The following is a 23,796-nucleotide window of genomic DNA, read 5'->3' as shown; positions in this document are numbered from 1 at the left end:
AACATTCCTGGTTATTTTTCTTAGTTTCATTTTTACCATGGCTTTCTAGGAGCTGCCTCCATGTCTGCATAGTGAGTGTTTAGATGTTCAAACATCTTGAGCCAGTAAAGCTGAGTTGATTATTGGTTGATATATGAGTTAGGGAATGTAGGCAAAGTTTAGGACGATTTTATGTCTGGCTCAGCTTGTACTTCCTGTCTGGCCCTTTGGAAACTTCTTTGCAAACAGCCTCTTAGTGAGTCTGTGTTGTATGGGGAGCTTATTAGCCGATTGGTACTCTTTTTATCTGTGCCTGTACACAGCCTTGCTGACAGACAGGGATGAGTGGGGAGCTTGGTTGCTTAAGAGTTTTTCCTCTTGCTAAGTTCTGCCTCCCATTGAGCCAAGGATCTGTGGCAATCTTATCAGTTCCCTCTTTGACTCCCTGGTTTCCAGGATTTTCCTGTTAAATTTCTGGCTGGTTGTGGGATGTGCTACTTGCCCAAAGCAAGTCTGCAAACTCTAGCTTAGCAGCACTGTCAGCCTTTTCTGTTTATTTTCTAAGAACTTGCCACTTTTATCAACAATGCTAAAGGGTATATTGCACTCTGCTGCATATCAGGGCAGCCTACCTTTAGCAACAAAACTGCTGGTTTTTCACTGGCAGCCCCACCTTGGTGGCACTACTACCTACCAAGCTTCCTTGAGGGGATAGGAATAGTCCTGGCAAAAACATCATTTATTGCCACTGTTCTTACCTGAGATGCAGCAGTTTTTCATGCATAAAGTGTTCTTAATTTGTGTATGCCATCAATCACTTTGCAAATATAGTTAAGTTGACCCTTGAATAATAGGGGTTAGGGGCCCTGACCTTCTCTGTAGTTGTAAATCTGCATATAACTTTATTGGTTAATGATTGACAATCCAAATTAATTTTTTAAATGTTTCTATTCAAGAATACTTGTGAATTGAAATAATATCGCACAGGATAAAGAACAGTAACAAGGTAGGAGAGAAACACCCTGATTTTAAGAACTTGAAAGTGGGAATCAGGGATTTCTGAAATGTTACTCACTGTGTATAGAAAAGAAAGAAAATAGTCAGATTATTGGCTATCTTCTTCCTGTACAGGAATGTGAGCATCTCAGTTGGATGCCAGGAGCATTGATGTTGAGATTGGGTCATCAGTCACAGTACTGCCCTTAAGGAAAGTTGCACTTTGAAATTTGAGGAATGTTCGAAGCGTGAAGTTCATTACTCATCACTAGTGACATGATCGGAGAAGGCAATGGCACCCCACTCCAGTACTATTGCCTGGAGACTCCCATGGATGGAGGAGCCTGGTGGGCTGCAGTCCATGGGGTCGCTGAGGGTCGGACACTACTGAGCGACTTCACTTTCACTTTTCACTTTCATGCATTGGAGAAGGAAATGGCAACCCACTCCAGTGTTCTTGCCTGGAGAATCCCAGGGACGCGGGAGCCTGGTGGGCTGCTGTCTATGGGGTCACGCGGAGTCGGACACGACTAAAGTGACTTAGCAGCAGCAGCAGTGACATGATATCAGTAGAAGAAGCAGCATGTTACTGATAAAAGTGCCCTGTGTCTACCCTAATGGAATGTCAGTAGTTAACCAGAAAAACCTTTTTTTTGAAAATCATCTAAAACACATTCGTAATTTTCTCTGTTTTTGTAAATAGCATTAAATATACTTAAATGGTGGCCTATTTACTTACTTTTGGACTTCTTTTGATGCGCAGTGAAGTGTTGATCTTAAGTGGATTTTGATAGGTGTATATACTGATATAATGATTATTCCAGTCAGGATTCAGAATATTTTCATCATTCCAGAAAGTTCATGTGCCCACTTCTAGTCAGTCTGGTTCTTTTCCCCTTTCAGGTATCTGGTGGTCCAAGCCCTGTATTGCCAGAAAGTTGGACTGATCTTGTCTTTGTTGACTGCACGAGGGCGTGTGAGGTCGCTTTAGTCATGTCTGATTCTGTGACCCTTATGGACTGTAACCTACTGGGTTCCTCTGTCTCCAGGATTCTCCAGGCAAGAATACTGGAGTGAGTTGCCATGCCCTCCTCCAGGTGTCTTTTTTGATTAAGCTAGGCTGTTATTGGTGTCTTAAGTAGGCGTTTCAAATAAACTATTTCAAGGAAGCAGTTGGGAGTTTTGTTCTGTAGTATGTTTAATAATGTAATCTTGAGATGTTAAAATAATGAAACAGCAACAGATAACCTGGTGGGCTGCAGTCCATGGGGTCGCAAAGAGTTGGCCACAACTGAGCAACTAACATACACACAGTGCTTATTGAGTACTAAACATTCTGCCAAGTGGCGTATTATTTATTCAATTTCTGCAGAACCTACCAATGAGGTAGGTTCTATTGTTGGATTTATTGTAAAGATAGAGAAACTGAAGCATAGGACAAATAGTTTGTTTAAGCTCACAAAGCTATTAAATGGCAGAGCAGATATTTGAACCTTGTGTTCAGACTTCAGAGCCTATATTCTAAACCACTATACTATGTTCCTGGTTAGTATATGTGGGCTGAGTAGACCTTTTTGAGCTGATTAAGTAATCTAATCACCATTTATGGTGAGTTTTCATATAGGACCCCAAAAATCAATTTAAGACAGATACTGGAATATTACTTCTTGAAAGTTGGAGTTCGCAGTTAAAAAAATAGACAATGGGTTTGGATAGATGTTTCATCAAAATGATGTAATATAGCCAATAAGCACATGAAAAGAGGCTCAAAATGATGTATTCATTAGGGAAATGGTAAATAAACTACAAGATACTACCATACTCACTAGAATGGATACTATTAAAAAGATAGCAAGTGTTGGCAAGGAGGTGGAAAAATTAGAACTCTCATGGGCTGCTGGTGTGAATGTGAAATAGTGCAGTCACTGTGGAAAACAGTTTGACAGTTCCTCAAAAAGTTAACACAGTTATCATATGACTAGCAATTCCATTCGTATGTATATAGCCAAAATGATTGGTAACAGGTGTGCAATCAGGAATTTGTGGATGAACATTGATAGTAGTGCTTTTCACAGTAGCTAAAAGGTGGAAACAGACCACATATCCATCAATAGATGAATGAATAAACACAATATGGTATATAGATACAAGGGAATATTATTCAGTCATATAATAATAATGTATTGATACATGCTACAACATGGAGGAACTTTAAAAGATTATGCTAAATGAAAGAGACCAGATATGAAAGGCCACAAATCATATGATTCTGTTTATATGAAATCTCCAGAATAGTCACATCCATAGGTCAGAAAGTAGATTATTGGTTGCTAGGAGCTGGGGGGTAGGGAGGGATTGAAGAATGACTACTAGTAGATACAGAGTGTCTTATTGAAGTGATTGAAAATACTCTGGAATTATATGGATGATTGCACAACTCTGAATATACAGAAACCTGGTAAATTAGACACTATAAAAAGTAAAAAAATAGACTTTAAAAGTTGATAATATTTAGTTTATCAGACATAATATACATTTATAACTATTTGAAAAGTAGAATTTCCTGAAGGCTGGTATAAGGAGCTCTTTATACTGTGAAAGATGAGTTGTTTAATCAAATAGACTTAGGAAATATACATACTGTATCTATTGAAGATTGATAGTGTACATCAGCCCAATAAAGATTTGCTAAAGCTCTATGGTAAAAACACATGTTCAACTTCAACACAGGATTTTTGCAGCTGAATGGATCTCTAGTCCTTTAAATAATCACTAGTTTCTACAGAACCTACTTAGGTATATACAGCATGGAAACTGCTGGTCACGTTATTAAAATTCTTAGTTTATTAAGAATTAAATAAAATAAATTCCTTAAACTGGCCACATTTCAAGTGCTCAGTAGTCATGTGTTACTAGTATGTATTATATTGGACAGTGCATTTCTCGTCTTGCTGAAAGCTTGATGGGAAAGTGTTAGTATGGGTAATACAATAAGACATACAGTCATAGGATGTTTTAATTTACTCTTAGTATTCTACTTTTCAGTTATTATGGAGCATTACAAAGGGAGACTATGATAGATTGAATCATGTCTCCCACCAAAAAATAAGTTGATGTCCTAACCTCCAGTACCAGAAAAAGAATTTTTTTTTTAGTAGAGTCAACAGTTAATTGAGGGGGCCTTTAAACGTGTTGATTTCTGCTATCTACAGAGTCAGAGTGGTACTTATTAACATTTAAAACATTTATTACTTACATTTATGCAAAATGAAGAGAAGAAGAGAGGTGAGACTGAAGACTGCTGCTTGTCTGCTTTACATAAAAACTTGGTAGTTTCATAAGCCCATGTTATTGTACATTATTCTTTTGTTTCAGTGTGGATCCAAAAAGAGTAAAAAAAAAAAAACATCAGGTTTAGTGTGCTTTCTGACTTCCAAATTACAGAATTATTCATTTTGAGAATCGAAAAATTTATGAAATATTTAAACATTGAAATAGAAATTAAAAATTAGCAAATACTAAAACATAGCTATGATTTTAATTTAGTGATTAAATGTCACTCTGATTGACTCTTTTACCTTTATTAATCCAATAGGCAAATTATTGTCATTGCTGATTATAACAATAGAAACATTTTTGTTTTCAAAGCCCTCTTATTGAATTGGTTAATGCCTTCTTGGTAATCAATATTAAATAATTTTTCAGATAGGTCAAAGATCCATAAATCATCAAAAATGTAGAATTTATGCTAACTTGTATCTTACATGTATTCATTTTAGTTGCGAAACAAATTACAATCAATTTTTGTTGTTTTTGTCTTCTTTCTGTCCCTCTTACCTTTTGCCATAGTTCATGTTTCTCTTTAGGCTTTTGCAATCCATTCTGAGTAGGCCTAAGTATTTTTTCCCTTTAGTTCTTCAAAAGACCAACTTGTTTTTAACTTTCAAACAACTTTTTTTAGTGTATAATTGACATATGTATAAATTGTACATATTTGTAGTTTAAATTTGATTTTTTGACACATATATACCCATATAACTACCACTGTAATCCTGATAATGAACACATCTTTTATCACTATATGTTTCCTCCTGTCTCTTTATAGTTGCTTCCCACTGCTTTTCATCTCTTGACAATGATTCATCTGCTTACTTCTCTCACTGTAGATTAGTTTGCATTTTCTAAAATTTTGTATAAATGAAATCATACATATGTACTTGTTTTTTGGTTGTTGTGTGTCTTTCACTTAGCATCATTGTAAAGGGGAAATTAACATGTGTACAGTAAGTATAAATCTCATTGAAATTTTCCCCAATTTTTTTTTTTTACAGATGATTTGTTTCTGTTCTAGACTTGTATTTCACATTGCATGTAGTTGTTATTTCCCCTTAGTCTTCCATTCAGTACAGTTGTTCAGTTTTCCTTGTCTTTTATGATCCTCTGGAAGAATATTGTTCAGTTTATTTATAGCATCAGTCAGCTTGTTTATTCTGTTTTTTTTCCTTCATGAATGGAATGTGCTTATGTATTTTTGGCAGAAATATCATAAAAATGTCCTTCTCAGTATTATATCAGAGTTCATGATGTTCATATGTCTTTGTATTGTTGACCTTTACCTTGATCACTTCTTGTCTGCCAGTTTTCTCTACTGTAAAGTTATTGTAACTTGGAGAAGATATTGTGCATATCCTGTTTTTCCTGCAACTTTTGCTTGCTGATTTTAGTGTCCATTGTTGGATCTTGGCTGCAGCTATTATGCTGTTATGTGGTGTTTATCTAATTCTTTGCATCCCTGTTTCCTTTTACATTTATTAATTGGAACTCTAATGTAAGAAAGCTGTCCTTTTGCTTTCATTTATTCAGTAACTTATATCAGTATATTTTTGTATATATATGTTAAAATACAACACTAATTTTATTTAAATTTTTGACTATTTAAAAAATTGAATTTTGTTTTTACTCTTAAGAATTTTTCATTTGTTTTGGATACAAGTCACTGATGCAGATATGATTTCCTTGTTGTTTTTTTTTTAATTTGTTTGTAGCATGTCTTTATTCTTTTTAGTAGTGTTTTCTAAAGTGTTTTAAAGTGTTTTTTAATTTTTATAAGGATCACTTTGTCAGTTTTAATAATATTTATTTTGTGAGTCATGATTTTTATATCTTATCTAAGAAATCTTTTCCTAATCCAAGACCACAGAAGATTTTCCTCCTGTATCCTGAACTTTGATGGATCAGGTCTTACATATAGGTCTATAATAGGTGAATTAATTATATTAATTAATGTATATGTATTAATATATCTTTCCAGTTCAGTTCAGTTGCTCAGTAGTATCTGACTCTTTGTGACCCCCATGAACCGCAGCACGCCAGGCCTCCCTGTCTATCACCAACTCCCGGAGTTTACCCAAACTCATGTCCATTGAGTCGGTGATGCCATCCAACCATCTCATCCTCTGTCCTACCCTTCCCCTCCTGCCCTCAATCTTTCCCAGCATCAGGGTCTTTTCAAATGAGTCAGCTCTTCACATCAGGTGGCCAAAGTAGTGGAGTTTCAGCTTCAACATCAGTCCTTCCAATGAACACTCAGGACTGATCTCCTTTAGGATGGACTGGTTGGATCTCTTTGCAGTCCAAGGGACTCTCAAGAGTCTTCTCCAACACCACAGTTCAAAAGCATCAATTCTTCGGCACTCAGCTTTCATTATAGTCCAACTCTTACATTCATACATGACTACTGGAAAAACCATAGTCTTGACTAGACAGACTTTTGTTGACAAAGTAATGTTTCTGCTTTTTAATATGCTGTCTAGGTTGGTCATAACTTTCCTTTCAAGGAGTAAGCGTCTTTTAATTTCATGGCTGCAATCACCATCTGTAGTGATTTTGGAGCCCCAAAAAATAAAGTCAGCCACCGTTTGCACTGTTTCCCCATCTGTTTGCCATGAAGTGATGGGACCGGATGCCATGACCTTTGTTTTCTGAATGTTGAGCTTTAAGCCAACTTTTTCACTCTCCACTTTCACTTTCATCAAGAGACTCTTTAGTTCTTCTTCACTTTCTGCCATAAGGGTGGTGTCATCTACATATCTGAGGTTATTGATATTTCTCCCAGCAATCTTGATTCCAGCTTGTGCTTCTTCCAGCCCAGTGTTTCTCTTGATGTACTCTGCATAGAAGTTAAATAAGCAGGATGACAATATACAGCCTTGACGTACTCCTTTTTCTATTTGGAACCCGTGTGTTGTTCCATGTCCTGTTCTAACTGTTGTTTCCTGACTGCATAGAGGTTTCTCAAGAGGCAGGTCAGGTGATCTGGTTTAGGTATAGTTATTTTAATATTTTTGTCTTTTAACTTTTATAGTAGGATTAAAAGAAATTTACCTATCACCATTACAGTATTCTGTATTTGTATATTTATAGTAGTGAAAACTGTGGTGTTGGAGAAGACTCTTGAGAGTCCCTTGGACTGCAAGGAGATCCAACCAGTCCATCCTAAAGGAGACCAGTCCTGGGTGTTCATTGGAAGGACTGATGCTGAGGCTGAAACTCCAGTACTTTGGCCACCTCATGCGAAGAGTTGACTCATTGGAAAAGACCCTGATGCCGGGAGGGATTGGGGGCAAGAGGAGAAGGGGACGACAGAGGATGAGATGGCTGGGTGGCATCACTGACTCGATGCCCATGAGTTTGGGTGAACTCCAGAAGTTGGTGATGGACCAGGAGGCCTGGCATGCTGAGATTCATGGGGTTGCAAAGAGTCCGACATGACTGAGCGACTGAACGGAACTTACTGAAGTGTTAGTCACTTAGTCATGTCTGATTCTTTATGATCCCATGAACTGTAGTCTGCTAGGCTCTTCTGTCCATGAAATTCTTCAAGCAAGAATATTGGAGTGGGTAGCCTAAGTCCCCTACATACAAATGAGTTGTGTTCTGAAAGCAAGTTCATAAGTCCAGTTTGTCCTAAGTCCACCAAAGTTAGCCTAGGTACCCAGCTAACACAATCGGCTGTGTGATACTGTACTATAATAGGTTTTTTTTTTTAATTAAAAAAATTAATTGAAGGATAATTATTTTACAATGCTATGTTAGTTTTTGCTGAACAACAATGTGAATCAACTATAAGTATACATATATTCCATTCCACCCCTTTAGGTCATCACAGAGCAGTGAGCTGGGCTCACTGTGTTATACAGAGCTTCCCACTAGCTATACATTCTACACATGGTGGTGTGTGTCAGTCAGTGCTGCTCTGTCAATTTATCCCACCCTCTCCTTCCTGCATTCTCTACTTCTGCCCTGCAAATAGGTTCATCGGTACTCTTTTTCTAGAGTCCATAGATATGTGTTAATAGATGATATTTGTTTTTCTCTTTCTGCCTGACTTCATTATATGTTTATAGTACTTTTCACACAAGGGATATGTAAAAAACAAAAAATAAAGTATTTTTAATCTTACAGTACAGTACCTTGAAAAGTATAGCAGTACAGTACAACAGCTGGCATACAGAGGCTGGCGTTGCATGAACAGGCAAGAAGAGTTACTGATGGGAGGAGGGAGAGAAGGTGGGAGATGAGAGACAGAGGGCAAGCTACAGTTTGCCTCATATTGATGGAAGTTTGCAACTTGAATGTTCATATGTACTTACTGTACCTGTGCCAGCCAATTTTATACTTTCTTATGCTGTTATGTTGCTGTTTAGTGAGTCTTCATTTCAACCTGAAGAGTTGGTGAGTAGGTCTAGTGGTGATGAACTCCCTGAACTTTTGTTTATTTGGGAAATATTTTAGTTTTCCTTCCTTTTTGAAAGACAGCTTGCCATTATAGTATTCTTGGTTGACAGCTTTTATCTTTTAGCACTTTGAATATATCCTCCTTCTGACCTGCAAAGTTTTTGCTGAGAAAGTCACGTGATTCCCTTGTACATGAGAAGTTGCCTTTTTCTTGTGCTTTCAAAATTCCATCTTTGGTTTGACTTTTGACAGTTTAATCTTAATTTGTCTCATTGGAGATTTCTTTGAGTTCCTTTTCTTTGGGGTATTTTGGACTTCTTGGATCTGGGAATCCATTTCCTTCCTCAGATTTGGGAAGCTTTCAGCCATTATTTCTTTGAATAAAGTTTCTGGTCATTTTTTCTTCTGTACATAAATTGGTCTGCTTGTTGGTGTCTGGCAAGTTCCTTAGATTTTTTTTTTTAACTTTTTTTTCTTATGCTTTTGTGTTTTTGTTTTTAATTTTCATGGTTGTGCCACACAGCATGTGGGATATTAGTTCCCCAACCAGGGATCAAACCTATGCCCCTTGCATTGGAAGTGCAGTCTTAACTACTGGACTGCCAGAGAATTCCCATTGCTTTTGTAACTAAGTGATTCCTGATCACTTTTCTTAGACCTTTCTGCTTGATAGTTTCCTGTTGAACCCCTCTAGTGAAATTTTATTTCAGTTATTATATATTTTAGCTCTATGATTTTTGCTTGGCAGGCATATATGTGTGTGTGGGTGTATATACACATATGTGGGTGTGTATATATTTAATAATTAGTATTTTATGTTGGAATTCTCACTTTGTTCATGCATTGTTTTCCTCACTTAAGTGAATACATGTGTGATGGTTATTTTGAATCTGTCCAGTAAATGATAAATCTCTAGTTCACTATGGTCTCTTTCTAGAGATTTATCCTGTGTCCTTTGGAACATAGTTGCCTGTTTCTTCATCTTCCTTGACTCTCTTTGTTGGTATCTGTGCATTAGACAAAGCAAGCAACTCTCCAGTCTTAATGGATTGGCCTCATATAGTAGAAGATCCCTACCAGTCAGCTCAGCCAGAGATTCCGATGGCATCTCAAAACTTTATGCTAGTCCCACATGGCTTACTTTGTTCTTTGCAGCCCCCTAGTATCTGGGTTTGGAGAAGGCAGTGGCACCCACTCCACTACTCTTGCCTGGAAAATCCCATGGACGGAGGAGCCTGGTGGGCTGCAGTCCATGGGGTCTCAAAGAGTTGGACACTACTGCGCGACTTCACTTTCACTTTTCACTTTCATGCATTGGAGAAGGAAATGGCAACCCACTCCAGTGTTCTTGCCTGGAGAATCCCAGGGATAGGGGAGCCTGGTGGGCTGCCGTCTATGGGGTCGCACAGAGTCGGACACGACTGAAGTGACTTAGCAGCAGCAGCAGCAGCAGCAGCAGCAGCAGTATCTGGGTTATGCTGGATCCCCTCAGAGCATCAAAACTAGTAATACTGAAGCCATTTTTCAGGCCTCCTCTAAAAAAGTTGGATCATTTGATGCTTCATCTAACTGTTTCCCTCCCTAGGGAGAAGCTAAGAGCTGGGCTTTTTAATCCAGTTGCTCTGTGCTGAGCTGGAGGAGGAGCAACGCTAGCCCAAACCTTGGTCTCTATTCTCATAAACTCCTTTGTGGATAAATTATGTCAGTATCATCACTGCTCAGTGGAATGCAAGAGAGACCCCCACCCCGACCCCACCCCTACCCTGCACTCTGGGCAGCCCCCAGAAAAGTTAAGGCATTGAAGTTGTGAACTAATTCTGTAGCTCCACAGGGAGAAACTATGGTTGTGGCGGGGCAGTGGTTATCCACTTACTGTATGCTTAGTGAAAGAGTAGAGTGAAAAAGCTGACTTAAAACCCAACATTCAGAAAATGAAGATCATAGCATTGGGTCCCATCACTTCATGGCAAATAGATGGGGAAACAATGGAAACAGTGACAGACTTTATTTTTCTGGGCTCCAGAATCACTGCAGATGGTGACTGCAGCCATGAAATTAAGAGATGCTTGCTCCTTGGAAGAAAAACTATGACAAACCTAGACAGCATATTAAAAAGCAGAAACATTGCTTTACCAACAAAGGTCCATCTAGTCAAAGCTTTGGTTTTTCCTGTAGTCATGTTGTGAGAGTTGGACCATAAAGAAAGCTGAGCACTGAAGAATTGATGCTTTTGAACTGTGATGTTGGAGAAGACTCCTGAGAGTCCCTTGGACAGCAAGGAGATCAAACCAGTCAACTGGAGGACTGAAGCTGAAGCTCCAATACTCTGGCCACCTGATATGAAGAACTGACTCATTGGAAAAGACCCTGATGCTGGGAAAGATTGAAGGCAGGAGGAGAAGGGGATAACAGAGGATGAGATGGTTGGATGGCATCACCAACTCAATGAACGTGAGTTTGAGCAAGCTCTGGGAGTTGATGGATAGGGAAGCCTGCGTGCTACAGCCCATGGAGTTGCAAAGAGTTGGGCACGACTGAGCAACTGAACTGACTGACTGTACTTAGCCAGGGGGAGCAGCTATGGCAACTGCCTACCCAAACCTCTTGTTTCTGTGTTCGCTAGCCCCCAGACAGCTAGACATTTCCAGGTCCTGTCAGCACGCTGAGACAGATAAGACAGAACCCATTAGTTTGAGTAGACCCCATAAAGTTGGGGTTTTGGACATGTGGACCAATTCTTTCTTTGTCCAGGGGGAAGCTGAGAGCTAGAATTTTCTTCTCTGCTAATCTTGTACTGAGCTGTAGAGAATAGCGATGGTGACTACTATTCCAAGCCACGGTCTCTGTCCTCCCCCAGGTAGCTTGATTATGCCAGTTCTGACAGTATCTTATGCAAGACCGACAAGATAGAAGCCTTTCCTCTGAGGAGCCCCCGTGGAAAGGTTGGCGCATTGGACACACAGACCACTCCTTTTCCTTTGTAGGGATTAGCTGTGGGCTGGAGGGTTTCATCCTGATTGTACGGCACTGTGTTAGTGGTAGGAATTCTGGTGAGAAGGTGTCCTGAATTTCTCTACCAGTTTTTAATGAGTCTTCTCACTTGTTCATCCAGCATTCAGGTGCTTTTCAATTGGTTTCTGTATTCCTCACAAAAGGGGATTTGTCCTGAATTGTTAGGGGTTGAGAGAACCCAGAAGTACTTATTCTGACATTTTGCTAATGTCATTTCCCACCAAGGTATTTGCTTTTAACTTTTAATTGATATTTGAAGTACAAACACTAATGACTAGCCGTTTTAATGTGTTCAGAGTTTTGTCAGTGTCTTAGAAACTTCTGTATTTCACTTTTAGAGATTGAAAAAAGCTTCTGAGGGGATAACTTAGGTAGCTTTGGAAAATGGTGTTGTAACTGGTTATTCTCAAGCTAAATTAAAAGAAGTTATCCATAACAACTGTATTCTATTTGGTAAAATTGTTTTTTATGAGAATATATTTAGCAGTTCCAAAATACTATACACATATGTAGAACAGAGAACTAAATTAATTGTATGAAATGATAGCCAAGCACTCACTGTCAGAAGAAAGTTCCAAGTAAGGGTGAAGTCTAGAATGAAGCACATTGTGCTTGATTATCATCACATATGTTTCTGTTTATAAACATTTGAGTATATTAAAATAAATATTTATAGATATGTGTGTATATGTGGGTTAGTATAGGTTCATATATTTCCTACTGTATTTTCTGAGGAAACCTAAAGGTAATGACATCCCACTAGCAGTAAGCATCTTGTTTTCAGGTCTTGTTTTCTAAATATTGTTTCTAATTAAAAGAGTCAGGAATTTCTGAAAAAGTTGCTGATTCTAGAGCAAAGGCAGACAAAGTACCAGATGACCTTGTGGAGCTTTTTTTTAGTGCCAGAAATTGGATGTCCAGTTGTTCCAGCATCATTTGTTGAGAAGACCTTCTCTTCTCCATTCTGTTGCCTTTGCTCCTTTGTCAGAGGTTAGTTGACTGTATTTGTGTGTGTCTGTTTCTGGGCTCTCTATTCTGTTGCATTGATCTGTTTTCTACTCTTTTGCCAATACCACATGGTCTTCATTTCTTTGTCTTTGTAGTAAGTCTTGAAGTTTGGTGTCAGTCTTTCAGTTTAGTTTGTTTCTTTTAATATTGAATTGAGTGTTCTGGATCTTTTGCCTCTCCGTGTAAACTTTAGAACCAGTTGGTCAGTATCTATAAAATAACTTGCTGTGATTTTGATTGGGATTGTGTTGAATCTGTAGATCAAGTTGGGAAGAAATGAAGATTTTTCGTTTGTTCATTGAAACTTTGTAGATTTCCTCATATAGGTCTTACACATACTTTGAATTTGTACCTAAGTATTTTATGTTGAAACTTCTACTTATCTGTCACTAGTATATAGAAAATCAATTGATTTTTATTTATTAACACTTTATCCTGCAACCCTGCTGTAATCACTTCTTATTTTCACAAGTTTTTTGTTCATTCTTTCTGATTTTCTGTATGCTTGGCCATATCATCTAAGAACAAGTTGAATTTTTCTTCTTAATCTGTGTATCTTTTATTTCCTTTTCTTATGTTATTGCATTAGCTCAGTATGAGTTTGAAAAGGAAGGGGGTACCTACCTGATCTAATCAGTAAAACTGTTTTTTTCCAGTCAGTATGCTGTTAGCTATAGGCTTTTATAGATCTTCTTTGTCAGGTTGAAGAAGTTCCCCTCTGTTCCTAGTTTGCTGAGAATTTTTGTCCTGAATGGTGTTGAATTTTGTCAAATTCTTTTTCTACATCTGTTGATTCCTTTAACCTGTTGATATGATGGTTGATTATATTAGTTTTCACATGTACCAATCTTGAAGCCCTGTAGTAAATCCCACTTGATTATGGTATATAATTCTCTTTTACGTTGTTGGATTTGATTTGCTACTATTGTGTTCAGAATTTTTGCATCTGTGTGCATGACAGATACTGGTTTGTCATTTTCTTATTTTTGTCTTTCTGGTTTTAGTATTGGGTGATGCTGGCCTCAAGGAAGGAGTTAGTATTCTCTGCTTTTATCTTCTGAAAGAGATTGTAGAAATTTTGTATAATTTTTTTCTTAAGTGTTTTATAGAATCTACCAGTGAACCCATCTGGGCTGATCCTTTCTGTCTTTGAACCTTATTAATTATCAGGTTAATTTCTTTAATAGATATAGGCTTATTTAGATTGTTTTTATTGATGGTTCTTTTTATCTGATTTGCTTGACTGTTTAAACTTAGGAATTAATATTGTTGTTGTTCAGTTGCTAAGTTGTGTCTTAACCCTTTGCAGCCCCATGGACTGCAGCACTCCAGGCTTCCCTGTCCTTTACTATTTCCCAGAGTTTGCTCAGATTCTTGTCCATTGAGTTGGTGATGCCATCCAGCCATCTCATCCTCTGCCACCCTCTTCTTCCCCTGCCCTCAATCTTTCCCACCATGAGGGTCTTTTCCAGTGAGTCGACTCAGGTGGCCAAAGTTTTGAAGCTTCAGCATCAGTCCTTCTAATGTATGTTAAGGGTTGATTTCCTTTAGGATTGACTGGTTTCCTTTAGGATTAACTTGCAGTGCAAGTGACTCTCAAGGGTCTTTTCCAGCACCACAGTTCAAAAGCATCAATTCTTCAGCCCTCAGCCTTCTTTATGGTCCAACTCTCCCATCCGTACATGACTACTGGAAAAAACATAGCTCTGACTATATGGACCTTTGTTGGCACAGTGATGTCTCTGCTTTTTAATACACTATCTAGTTTTGTCATAGCTTTTTCCTTCCAAGGAGGAAGCATCTTTTAATTTTGTGGCTGACCCCATCTGCAGTGGTTTTGGAGCCCAGGAAAATAAAATCTGTCAGTGCTTCCGCTTTTTCCCCTTCTGTTTGCCATGAAGTGATGGGACTGCATGCCATGATCTTCATTTTTTAATGTTGAGTTAGAAAAGGTTATGTTATCTTTTATTATACTTCTTAAATTATTAAAATACTGTCAGTACTTCATGATGTTATCTTAGATTTACTTATTATGACACATGAATAAAGTACAGCTTTTTTCTTCCAGCCCAGTGTATTAATTGTAACCTACAAGGAACCTGCAAAATCATCTTCTCAGTTTGGGTCCTACAAGCAAGCTGAATGGAGGCCAGATAGTACCATGATAGCTGTGTCAGTAAGTAGATTTTTTTTTTCTTATGAAATCATTACATTGCATCTAAATTGGATTTTCTTCAGTGAGATATTTTTACTCTTTCACACCCTTTAGTATTTACTGTCTGTGATAGCAGTTGTTCTATTTAGGTTACTCCTCCTACTATATCTTCTTTCTTGATTCTTCTACTTCTTCCCATCCCTAAATGGTGCCTACTTTGTTTTCTTTTTATTCCTCTCATTTTCCTTAAAGTCTAATCCAGATTTTTTAAGCTTTCGTCTATATTCACATGGTATTCTCAAATTTATACTATGAATCCTTCCCTTTATTCCCAAGGATGTTTCACAAAAATGATAAATTTTGTGTTTATGTCATACAACATTCTCATATCCATTTGAATTCATTTCTGTATCTCTTCTCTGGTCCATTAATGTGCTTAGATCTGGTTGATCTTACCTTTTAAAATTCTATTTTTTCATTGTCATCATCACCTAATTTGTGAAGTAGCATTGTTAACATTTATTGAGCACCTTCTATGAAAGTGTTGTTATAATTAGATTATGTGCATCATCTCTTTTAATCTTTAAATGAACACTTCAAAGTAAATACAATTGCCGTTTCTAGTAGATTAGTGTATTGAGGGTTTGAGAAATTAAGTTTTATCCAGTTACACAGATAGTATATATTAGAGAGAAGGGCTTTAAAATGAGGTACTTAGATTCCATTTACTGTCCTTTCAACTACTGCACTAATTTATCTCTCTGCTTTCAATCCTTTTCCAGTTCATGCTGTTTAATACTGACTGGGTTAATCATCCAAAAATGCCTCCATAAAATAAAAAATATTGAGTAGTTACTCACTTCCTATAGAAAGGTTTAGCAGATTACCAACTATGTATCATATCTACTCTGCTTCCTGTTGGTATGTGGACTATAAGAATAGTTTTGCATATTTAAATGATTGAAAACAATCAAAGAGGAAAAATATTTTTGACAGTTGAAAATTATTTAAAATTTAAATTTTACTATCCATAAATAACATTTCCTTGAAAATACCTATTTATTTACATGTTGTTTATGGCTGCTTTCAAGTGACAGCATCTGAGTTGAATACTCCCAACAGTGACCATATATGGTGCTTCATCTCTTCACTCTTCTGCTCAGTGTACTATAAATTATAATGAAACATTTATAAATTTTGTGTTTCAAGTACCATGCATATTGCTATACTGTGACATTTCATATTATTTTTATTACTAGTGCATAAGGAATGAAATCGTGTAGGAATGAAATCGTGTCGGAATGAAAGAAGTGAAAAATAAATTTTGAATGTCATGCTTTTAAAGCACATGGGAGTGTGCATTATTTTACTATTGAATCAGATGGCAACATATTGTTTATTTTAGAATGACTATAGTGATGTGAAAAGAATACAATGTAAGTTGACATTACCCAGCTAAGTACTCATCATAGTATTCTCAACTCACTGAAATTAGTAGTCAGGAAAAGTTAGAAAATTTAAAATGGACTCTTATCACATCAGAACTTTTTTCACAAACATAAACAATTAAAATGAAAGTGCAATCAAAGTACATTTCCTTGGTTCTTATGATGAACTGACAGATGTTAATTCTTCTCAGTTGTTATTTGAATAGTTAAGGCAGAGTGTGAAATGATTATGAATTATTCCCCATGAATAGCATGTGTGAAACAATAGGTAAAAATTTTTCAAAAAGGTTGAGAAAGCACTAATTCGGTATAACCTGAAGTAGAATCTGCTAACGTGTTTTAATTGATGGTGGTAAAAACATGGAGCAGAAAAAGGCTTAGTTGGCAAATTTACAAAACTAATCCTTGTGTAAACATTGTAAAACAGATGGTTATATTTTAAGTTTTTGTTAGACATAGAAGCTGAATATTCTGACTTACCCAAGCCCAAAGCCTTTCAATGACTTAGCAGTCAGAAATTTATATGTGGTTAAGCCATTTTGATGACAACTAATGCAGATGACGCCACCCTTATGGCAGAAAGTGAAGAGGAACTCAAAAGCCTCTTGATGAAAGTGAAGTGGAGAGTGAAAAAGTTGGCTTAAAGCTCAACATTCAGAAAACGAAGATCATAGCATCTGGTCCCATCACTTCATGGCAAATTGATGGAGAAACAGTGGAAATAGTGAAAGACTTTATTTTCTTGGGCTCCAAAATCACTGCAGATGGTGACTGCAGCCATGAAATTCAAAGACGCTTACTCCTTGGAAGGAAAGTTATGACCAACCTAGATAGTATATTCAAAAGCAGAGACATTACTTTGCCAACAAAGGTCCATCTAGTCAAGGCTATGGCTTTTCCTGTGGTCATGTATGGATGTGAGAGTTGGACTGTGAAGAAGGCTGAGTGCCGAAGAATTGATGCTTTTGAACTGTGGTGTTGGAGAAGACTCTTGAGAGTCCCTTGGACTGCAAGGAGATCCAACCAGTCCATCCCAAAGGAGATCAGTCCAGGGTGTTCATTGGAAGGACTGATGCTGAAGCTGAAACTCCAATACTTTGGCCACCTCATGCGAAGAGTTGACTCATTGGAAAAGACCCTGATGCTGGGAGGGATTGGGGGCAGGAGGAGAAGGGGATGAGAGAGGACGAAATTGCTGGATGGCATCACCGACTCGATGGACATGAGTTTGGGTAAACTCTGGGAGTTGGTGATGGACAGGGAGGCCTGGCGTGCTGTGATTCATGGGGTCGCAAAGAGTCCTACACAACTGAGCGACTGAACTGATTGTTTGAATTACAAGTAATGTCAGGCTGCTTTTTATACTTCCATTGCTGTCAAAAGTTAACAAGAAGTGAGATGTCTAAGACAGTTTAGCAATGGATATTTTTTCTGAACTCAAAACCATGGTTCTGATAATATTTTTTTTGAACTTTGATGCCGTTGTGGAAGAAATTTCCATATTTCAGAACCCATTAATTGTACAAATGAGGAGTGCTTCCACCTGACCTTCAGTTGGAAGTGATTACAATGTAATGACATGTTAACATGCAAACATAAAAGAAATCTAGTAGACTTTATAATTGCCTATCAAGTAATGAATGTATTCAATTAAAATCATGCTCATGGATTGATATCAGTATTTGGCAGTATGGGTTTGAAAAGACATTTTCACATGAAATTTGTAAAATTACAGATTAGCATTGAGGAAACTTTGAGGAATCAATTTTGATCATCAGATCAGGTCAGATCAGTCGCTCAGTCATGTCCGACTCTTTGCAACCCCATGAATCGCAGCACACCAGGCCTCCCTGTCCATCACCAACTCCCGGAGTTCACTCAGACTCATGTCCATCGAGTCGGTGATGCCATCCAGCCATCTCATCCTCTGTCGTCCCCTTCTCCTCTTGCCCCCAATCCTCCCAGCATCAGAGTCTTTTCCAATGAGTCAACTCTTCACATGAGGTGGCCAAAGTACTGGAGTTTCAGCTTTAGCATCATTCTTTCCAAAGAAATTCCAGGGCTGATCTCCTTCAGAATGGACTGGTTGGATCTCCTTGCAGTCCAAGGGACTCTCAAGAGTCTTCTCCAACACCACAGTTCAAAAGCATCAATTCTTCGGCACTCAGCCTTCTTCACAGTCCAACTCTCACATCCATACATGACCACAGGAAAAACCGTAGCCTTGACTAGACGAACCTCTGTTGACAAAGTAATGTCTCTGCTTTTGAATATACTATCTAGGTTGGTCATAACTTTCCTTCCAAAGAGTAAGCGCCTTTTAATTTCATGGCTGCAGTCACCATCTGCAGTGATTTTGGAGCCCAGAAAAATAAAGTCTGACACTGTTTCCACTGTTTCCCCATCTATTTCCATGAAGTGATGGGACCGGATGCCGTGATCTTTGTTTTCTGAATGTTGAGCTTTAAGCCAACTTTTTCACTCTCCACTTCACTTTCATCAAGAGGCTTTTGAGTTCCTCTTCACTTTTTGCCATAAGGGTGGTGTCATCTGCATATCTGAGGTTATTGATATTTCTCCCGTCAATCTTGATTCCAGCTTGTGTTTCTTCCAGTCCAGTGTTTCTCATGATGTACTCTGCATATAAGTTAAATAAACAGGGTGACAATATACAGCCTTGACGAACTCCTTTTCCTATTTGGAACCAGTCTGTTGTTCCATGTCCAGTTCTGACTGTTGCTTCCTGACCTGCATACAGATTTCTCAAGAGGTAGATCAGGTGGTCTGCTATTCCCATCTCTTTCAGAATTTTCCAGTTTATTGTGATCCATGCAGACAAAAGCTTTGGCATAGTCAATAAAGCAGAAATAGATGTTTTTCTGGAACTCTCTTGCTTTTTCCATGATCCAGTGGATGTTGGCAATTTGATCTCTGGTTCCTCTGCCTTTTCTAAAACCAGCTTGAACATCAGGAAGTTCACGGTTCACATATTGCTGAAGCCTGGCTTGGAGAATTTTGAGCATTACTAGCGTGTGAGATGAGTGCAATTGTGCAGTAGTTTGAGCATTCTTTGGCATTGCCTTTTGATCATAGGGAATACTAACTTTAGTTTTAATTGAAATATAGTTAATTTACAGTGTTGTGTTAGTTTCTGTTGTACAGCAAAGTGATTCAGTTATATATATATATTTACATCCTTTTCCTTTGTGGTTTGTTACAGGATATTAAATATAGTTCCCTGTGCTGTATAGTAGGACCTTGGTTATTTATTACATATTTAGTTGTCTGTATCTGCTAATCCCAAATTCCTGATTTATCCTTCCTACCCCTCCTTCCCCCTTTAGTAACCATAAATTTGTTTTCTATGTCTGTGAGTCTGTTTCTGTTTTGTGAAAAAGTTCATTTGCATCATATTTTAGATTCCATATGTAAGTGGTATCATATAATATTTGTCTTTGTGTATCTGACTTACTTTCCTTATGATAATCTCTGAGTCCATCCATGTTGCTGCAAATGGGCATTATTTCATTCTTTCTACTGCTGAGTAATAAGTCCTCTGTATGTACAACATCTTTTATTCATTCATCTGTCGATGGACACTTAGGTTGCTTTCCTGTCTTTGTTGTTGTTCAGTTGCTAAGTCGAGTCTGACTCTGCAACCCCATGGACTGCAGCATGCCACACTATCTCCCAGAGTTTGCTCAGACTCGTGTCCATTGAGTCGATGATGCCATCTAACCATCTCAGTCTCTATTACCCTCTTCTCTTGTACTCAGTCTTTTCCAGCATCAGGGTCTTTTCCAGTCAGTAAGCTCTTCAAATCAGGTGGCCAGAGTATTGGAGCTTTAGCTTCAGCATCTGTCCTTCCCAGTGAATATTCAGGGTTGATTTCCTTTAGGATTGACTGGTTTCATCTCCCTTCTGTTCAAGGGACTCTCAAGAGTCTTCTTCAGCACCCCAGTTTGAAAGCATTAATTCTTTGGCACTCAGCTTTCTTTATGGTCCAACTCTCCCATTTGTACATGACTACTGGAAAAACCATAGCTTTGACTATACAGACCTTTGTCACCAATGTAATGTTTCTACCTTTTGTTATCCTGTCTAGATTTGTCATAGCTTTCCTTCCAAGGAGCAAGCCCTGTCAGGATTTACTTCTGGGAGCAGTCACAGCATGCTTTTTGGTAACTGTGTTGTATTCCCACATGGCTCAGCAGGTAAAGTGTCTGCCTGCAATGCAGGAGATGCAGGAAATGCAGGTTTTGGTCCCTGGGTTGGGAAGATCCTCTGGAGAAGGAAATGGCTACCCACTCCAGTATTCTTGCCTAGGAAATTGCATGGACAGAGGAGCCTGGCAGGCTATAGTCCATCAGGGGGCAAGAGAGTCAGACACCATTTAAAGAATAAGAACAACAGCAACTGAGAAAAGAAGAAAGTTAGGAATGTGGTTTCAGTCTTTCCGACTTAGCAGAAGCTAACTTAAAGTAAACCATTTTATCCCATTGTTCAACTTTCATTTGCCTCTGCCTGCAAGAGAGGTTATATTTTATCTTCATTTTTTATATTATAATGTACAATAATTTCGGAGAAGGCAATGGCAACCCACTCCAGTACTCTTGCCTGGAAAATCCCATGGATGGAGGGGCCTGGTAGGCTGCAGTCCATGGGGTCGCTAGGAGTCGGATACGACTGAGCGACTTCACTTTCACTTTTCACTTTCATGCATTGGAGAAGGAAATGGCAACCCACTCCAGTGTTCTTGCCTGGAGAATCCCAGGGACAGGGGAGCCTGGTGGGCTGCTGTCTATGGGGTTGCACAGAGTCGGATACGACTGAAGCGACTTAGCAGCAGCAGCAGTACAATAATGTAGAATAATACAGATGGAGAACTATTAGTTTTTTGATAATAGTTTAGTAAGGTCACTGGTATTTTTGTATTATCTGTTTAGTGAGGCAATCACTTGAAGTAGGAATTATTCTTGCCTTGAAAATTCCATGGACAGTGTAGCCTGGCCTGGACTGCATGGGGTCACAAGGAGTTGAACACGACTGATCACACACAGTACAAAGCAATCATTCTTCTTTGCAGTCATTTGTACTAAAAGAAAATCTATCATGGGACACATAAAAATAATCTTAAAAATTGTATATTACCATGCCATGTGTATTAGATAAGTGAACTTTCTAGATAATTAGAAGTTTAATTGGATTCTAGAGTTTTGTAGTTTTGATGGTTCTTTGTCTCAAATGTATTTTACATTTTCTTAGACTCATACATGAATCCATTGATTGTGAATTAACTACTTAAAAATTGAGTTATTATGATGGTTAACTTTTTTGGTGTCTGCTGTGTGCTAGGCACTATTTAAGTGCCTATGTGTATTAAAATTATTTTTCATAACAACCCTCTGATGATAGGTAATTTTGTTACTTCCATCATAGAGTTGAGTTGACTGTGGTAGATAGGTTAAAGCACCCGCCCCAGATTACATACCGGAGAAGGCAATGGCACCCCACTCCAGTACTCATGCCTGGAAAATCCCATGGACGGAGGAGCCTAGTAGGCTGCAGTCCATGGGGTCGCTGAGAGTCGGATACGGCTGAGCGACTTCACTTTCACTTTTCACTTTCCTGCATTGGAGAAGGAAATGGCAACCCACTCCAGTATTCTTACTTGGAGAATCCCAGGGATGGGGGATCCTGGTGGGCTGCCATCCATGGGATCGCACAGAGTCGGACACGACTTAAGCGATTTAGCAACAGCCCCAGATTACATAGATACTGTGTACCTCAGATCAGACTACTGATAATGAAATTCTAACCCATGAAGCCTGGTTCTAGAATTTGAAAGTCTTAATAATTTTGCTTTACTGCCTTTCACTGTTAGCATGGTTGTTTAATCCTACTAGTTATTATGGAATAAAGCTTAATCTAGGAGATATTTTGCAATTTGCTTTTACAAAAACATCAATAGACTGTGTGAGAAGCATATACAGTTGTATGACCTGTAGAGCAATACAGCATCATTCTCTGTCTGCACTTTTAAGTCAAAACCAAAGCAATTTTTACGGCCTTCCCCCCAATTGCCAAGAATAGTCATTGTGTGCTCTGGCATGAAAATTCTATTACTGTATCATCCACAGAGCCACAGTTACCTCCTTATCAAATTGTGCTTTGATATTTTCAGTGTGAGAAAGAAAATCCTTTACCATTTGAAGAATTGGCCCATAGTGTTTGGGAGTGTTTTCTCTGAATATCAAAAGTAGAATATCATTTTAGTAGATATGATACTAGGCCATAAATATCCCTACAGTTTTCCTCAGTTTCAGACAATTAATATATATATATATATGTGCACTGCTGCTTAGTCACTTCAGTCATGTCCGACTCTGTGTGAACCCCATAGATGGTAGCCCACCAGGCTCCGCCGTCCCTGGGATTCTCCAGGCAAGAACATTGGGGTGGGTTGCCATTTCCTTCTCCAATGCATGAAAGTGAAAAGGGAAAGTGAAGTCGCTCAGTTGTGTCTGGCTCTTCTCGACCCTGTGGACTGCAGCCTACCAGGCTCCTCCATCCGTAGGATTTCCAGGCAAGAGTACTGGAGTGGGGTGCCATCACTTTCTCTGATATATGTGCACAAGGAACATTAAAATGAATTTTAAGTGCTGTCTCATTCCTAGCACTCTATGTGGCAAGTAGCACCAATGTATTAGGCATATGCATAAATATTTTTATTGAGGCTTTGCTTATAATAGGAAAAAACCTGGAGTCTCTTGATTCTGCATTCTCTTCCAATCACCAGTATTTTGCTAAATCCTGACTCTAATTTATTGGCATCCTCTTTATTCTCATTGTCATTACCTTAGCACAGGCCTTTAGTATATTTTGTAGAATGGCTAGAACTCAAAACTTTTAGCTATTTTTTTTTTTTGTCTACTTGAAATGTGCCTAAATTGTACATAGCTGTTTCTAAATCACAGCCCTTATTCTTACTTTTAAACCTTTTGGTGGCTTCTTCTTGTATTCAAAATGTGTTCTAAACTTCTTAGTCTAATATTCAGGGCATCTTGTGATCTGGCCTCAACATGCCATTCCAACTCTGTTTCTCCTTGCTACCCTTGATATTCTCTTTCACACTTAGCTAGGTGGAAGTGTACATTGTTCTGCCACAACATGAGAGTTACTGTAACATGTATTAGAATATAACTTTTTTTTTGAATAAGGGAAAAACATCAGTTTAACTTAGAATTCCTGTTGTTTCGTTGTCGGGTTTTTTCCCCCCTCTTGCTAACATGGTAATGTATTGAGTCGCCAAGTAACAGCCGAAAGCAAAGAGAGTGGACTACGACAAGTTGTAGAGGAATATAGTGTTCTACGTAGTACTCATTCATCTCTCTCTCTTTTTCATCTTGGTTTGACCAAACACTGTTTTGGAAATGATTGCTCTTCTCCTGAATGTCTTTG

At 38.3% G+C, this 23,796-nt stretch overlaps 1 protein-coding gene across 6 annotated transcripts in view; it reads left to right on the top strand.

The window, feature by feature from the left end:
* RIC1 (RIC1 homolog, RAB6A GEF complex partner 1) overlaps positions 1-23,796 on the top strand; it is a 144,155-nt gene that overhangs the window by 26,409 nt on the left and 93,950 nt on the right. For 5 of the 6 annotated variants that reach the window (XM_027549327.1, XM_027549326.1, XM_027549325.1 and 2 more), the window contains exon 2: positions 14,801-14,908. The exons of the other annotated variant lie outside the window; for it this stretch is intronic. In XM_027549327.1, the coding sequence (XP_027405128.1) occupies positions 14,801-14,908 (108 nt within the window). The remainder of the gene's footprint in view (positions 1-14,800; positions 14,909-23,796) is intronic. 6 annotated transcript variants of the gene reach the window in all.

The sequence above is a fragment of the Bos indicus x Bos taurus genome, chromosome 8 (assembly GCF_003369695.1).
Source record: "Bos indicus x Bos taurus breed Angus x Brahman F1 hybrid chromosome 8, Bos_hybrid_MaternalHap_v2.0, whole genome shotgun sequence".
NCBI lineage: Eukaryota > Metazoa > Chordata > Mammalia > Artiodactyla > Bovidae > Bos > Bos indicus x Bos taurus.
The sequence above is the reverse complement of the archived record's forward strand: the minus strand, read 5'-3'. Positions and strand labels throughout refer to the sequence as shown.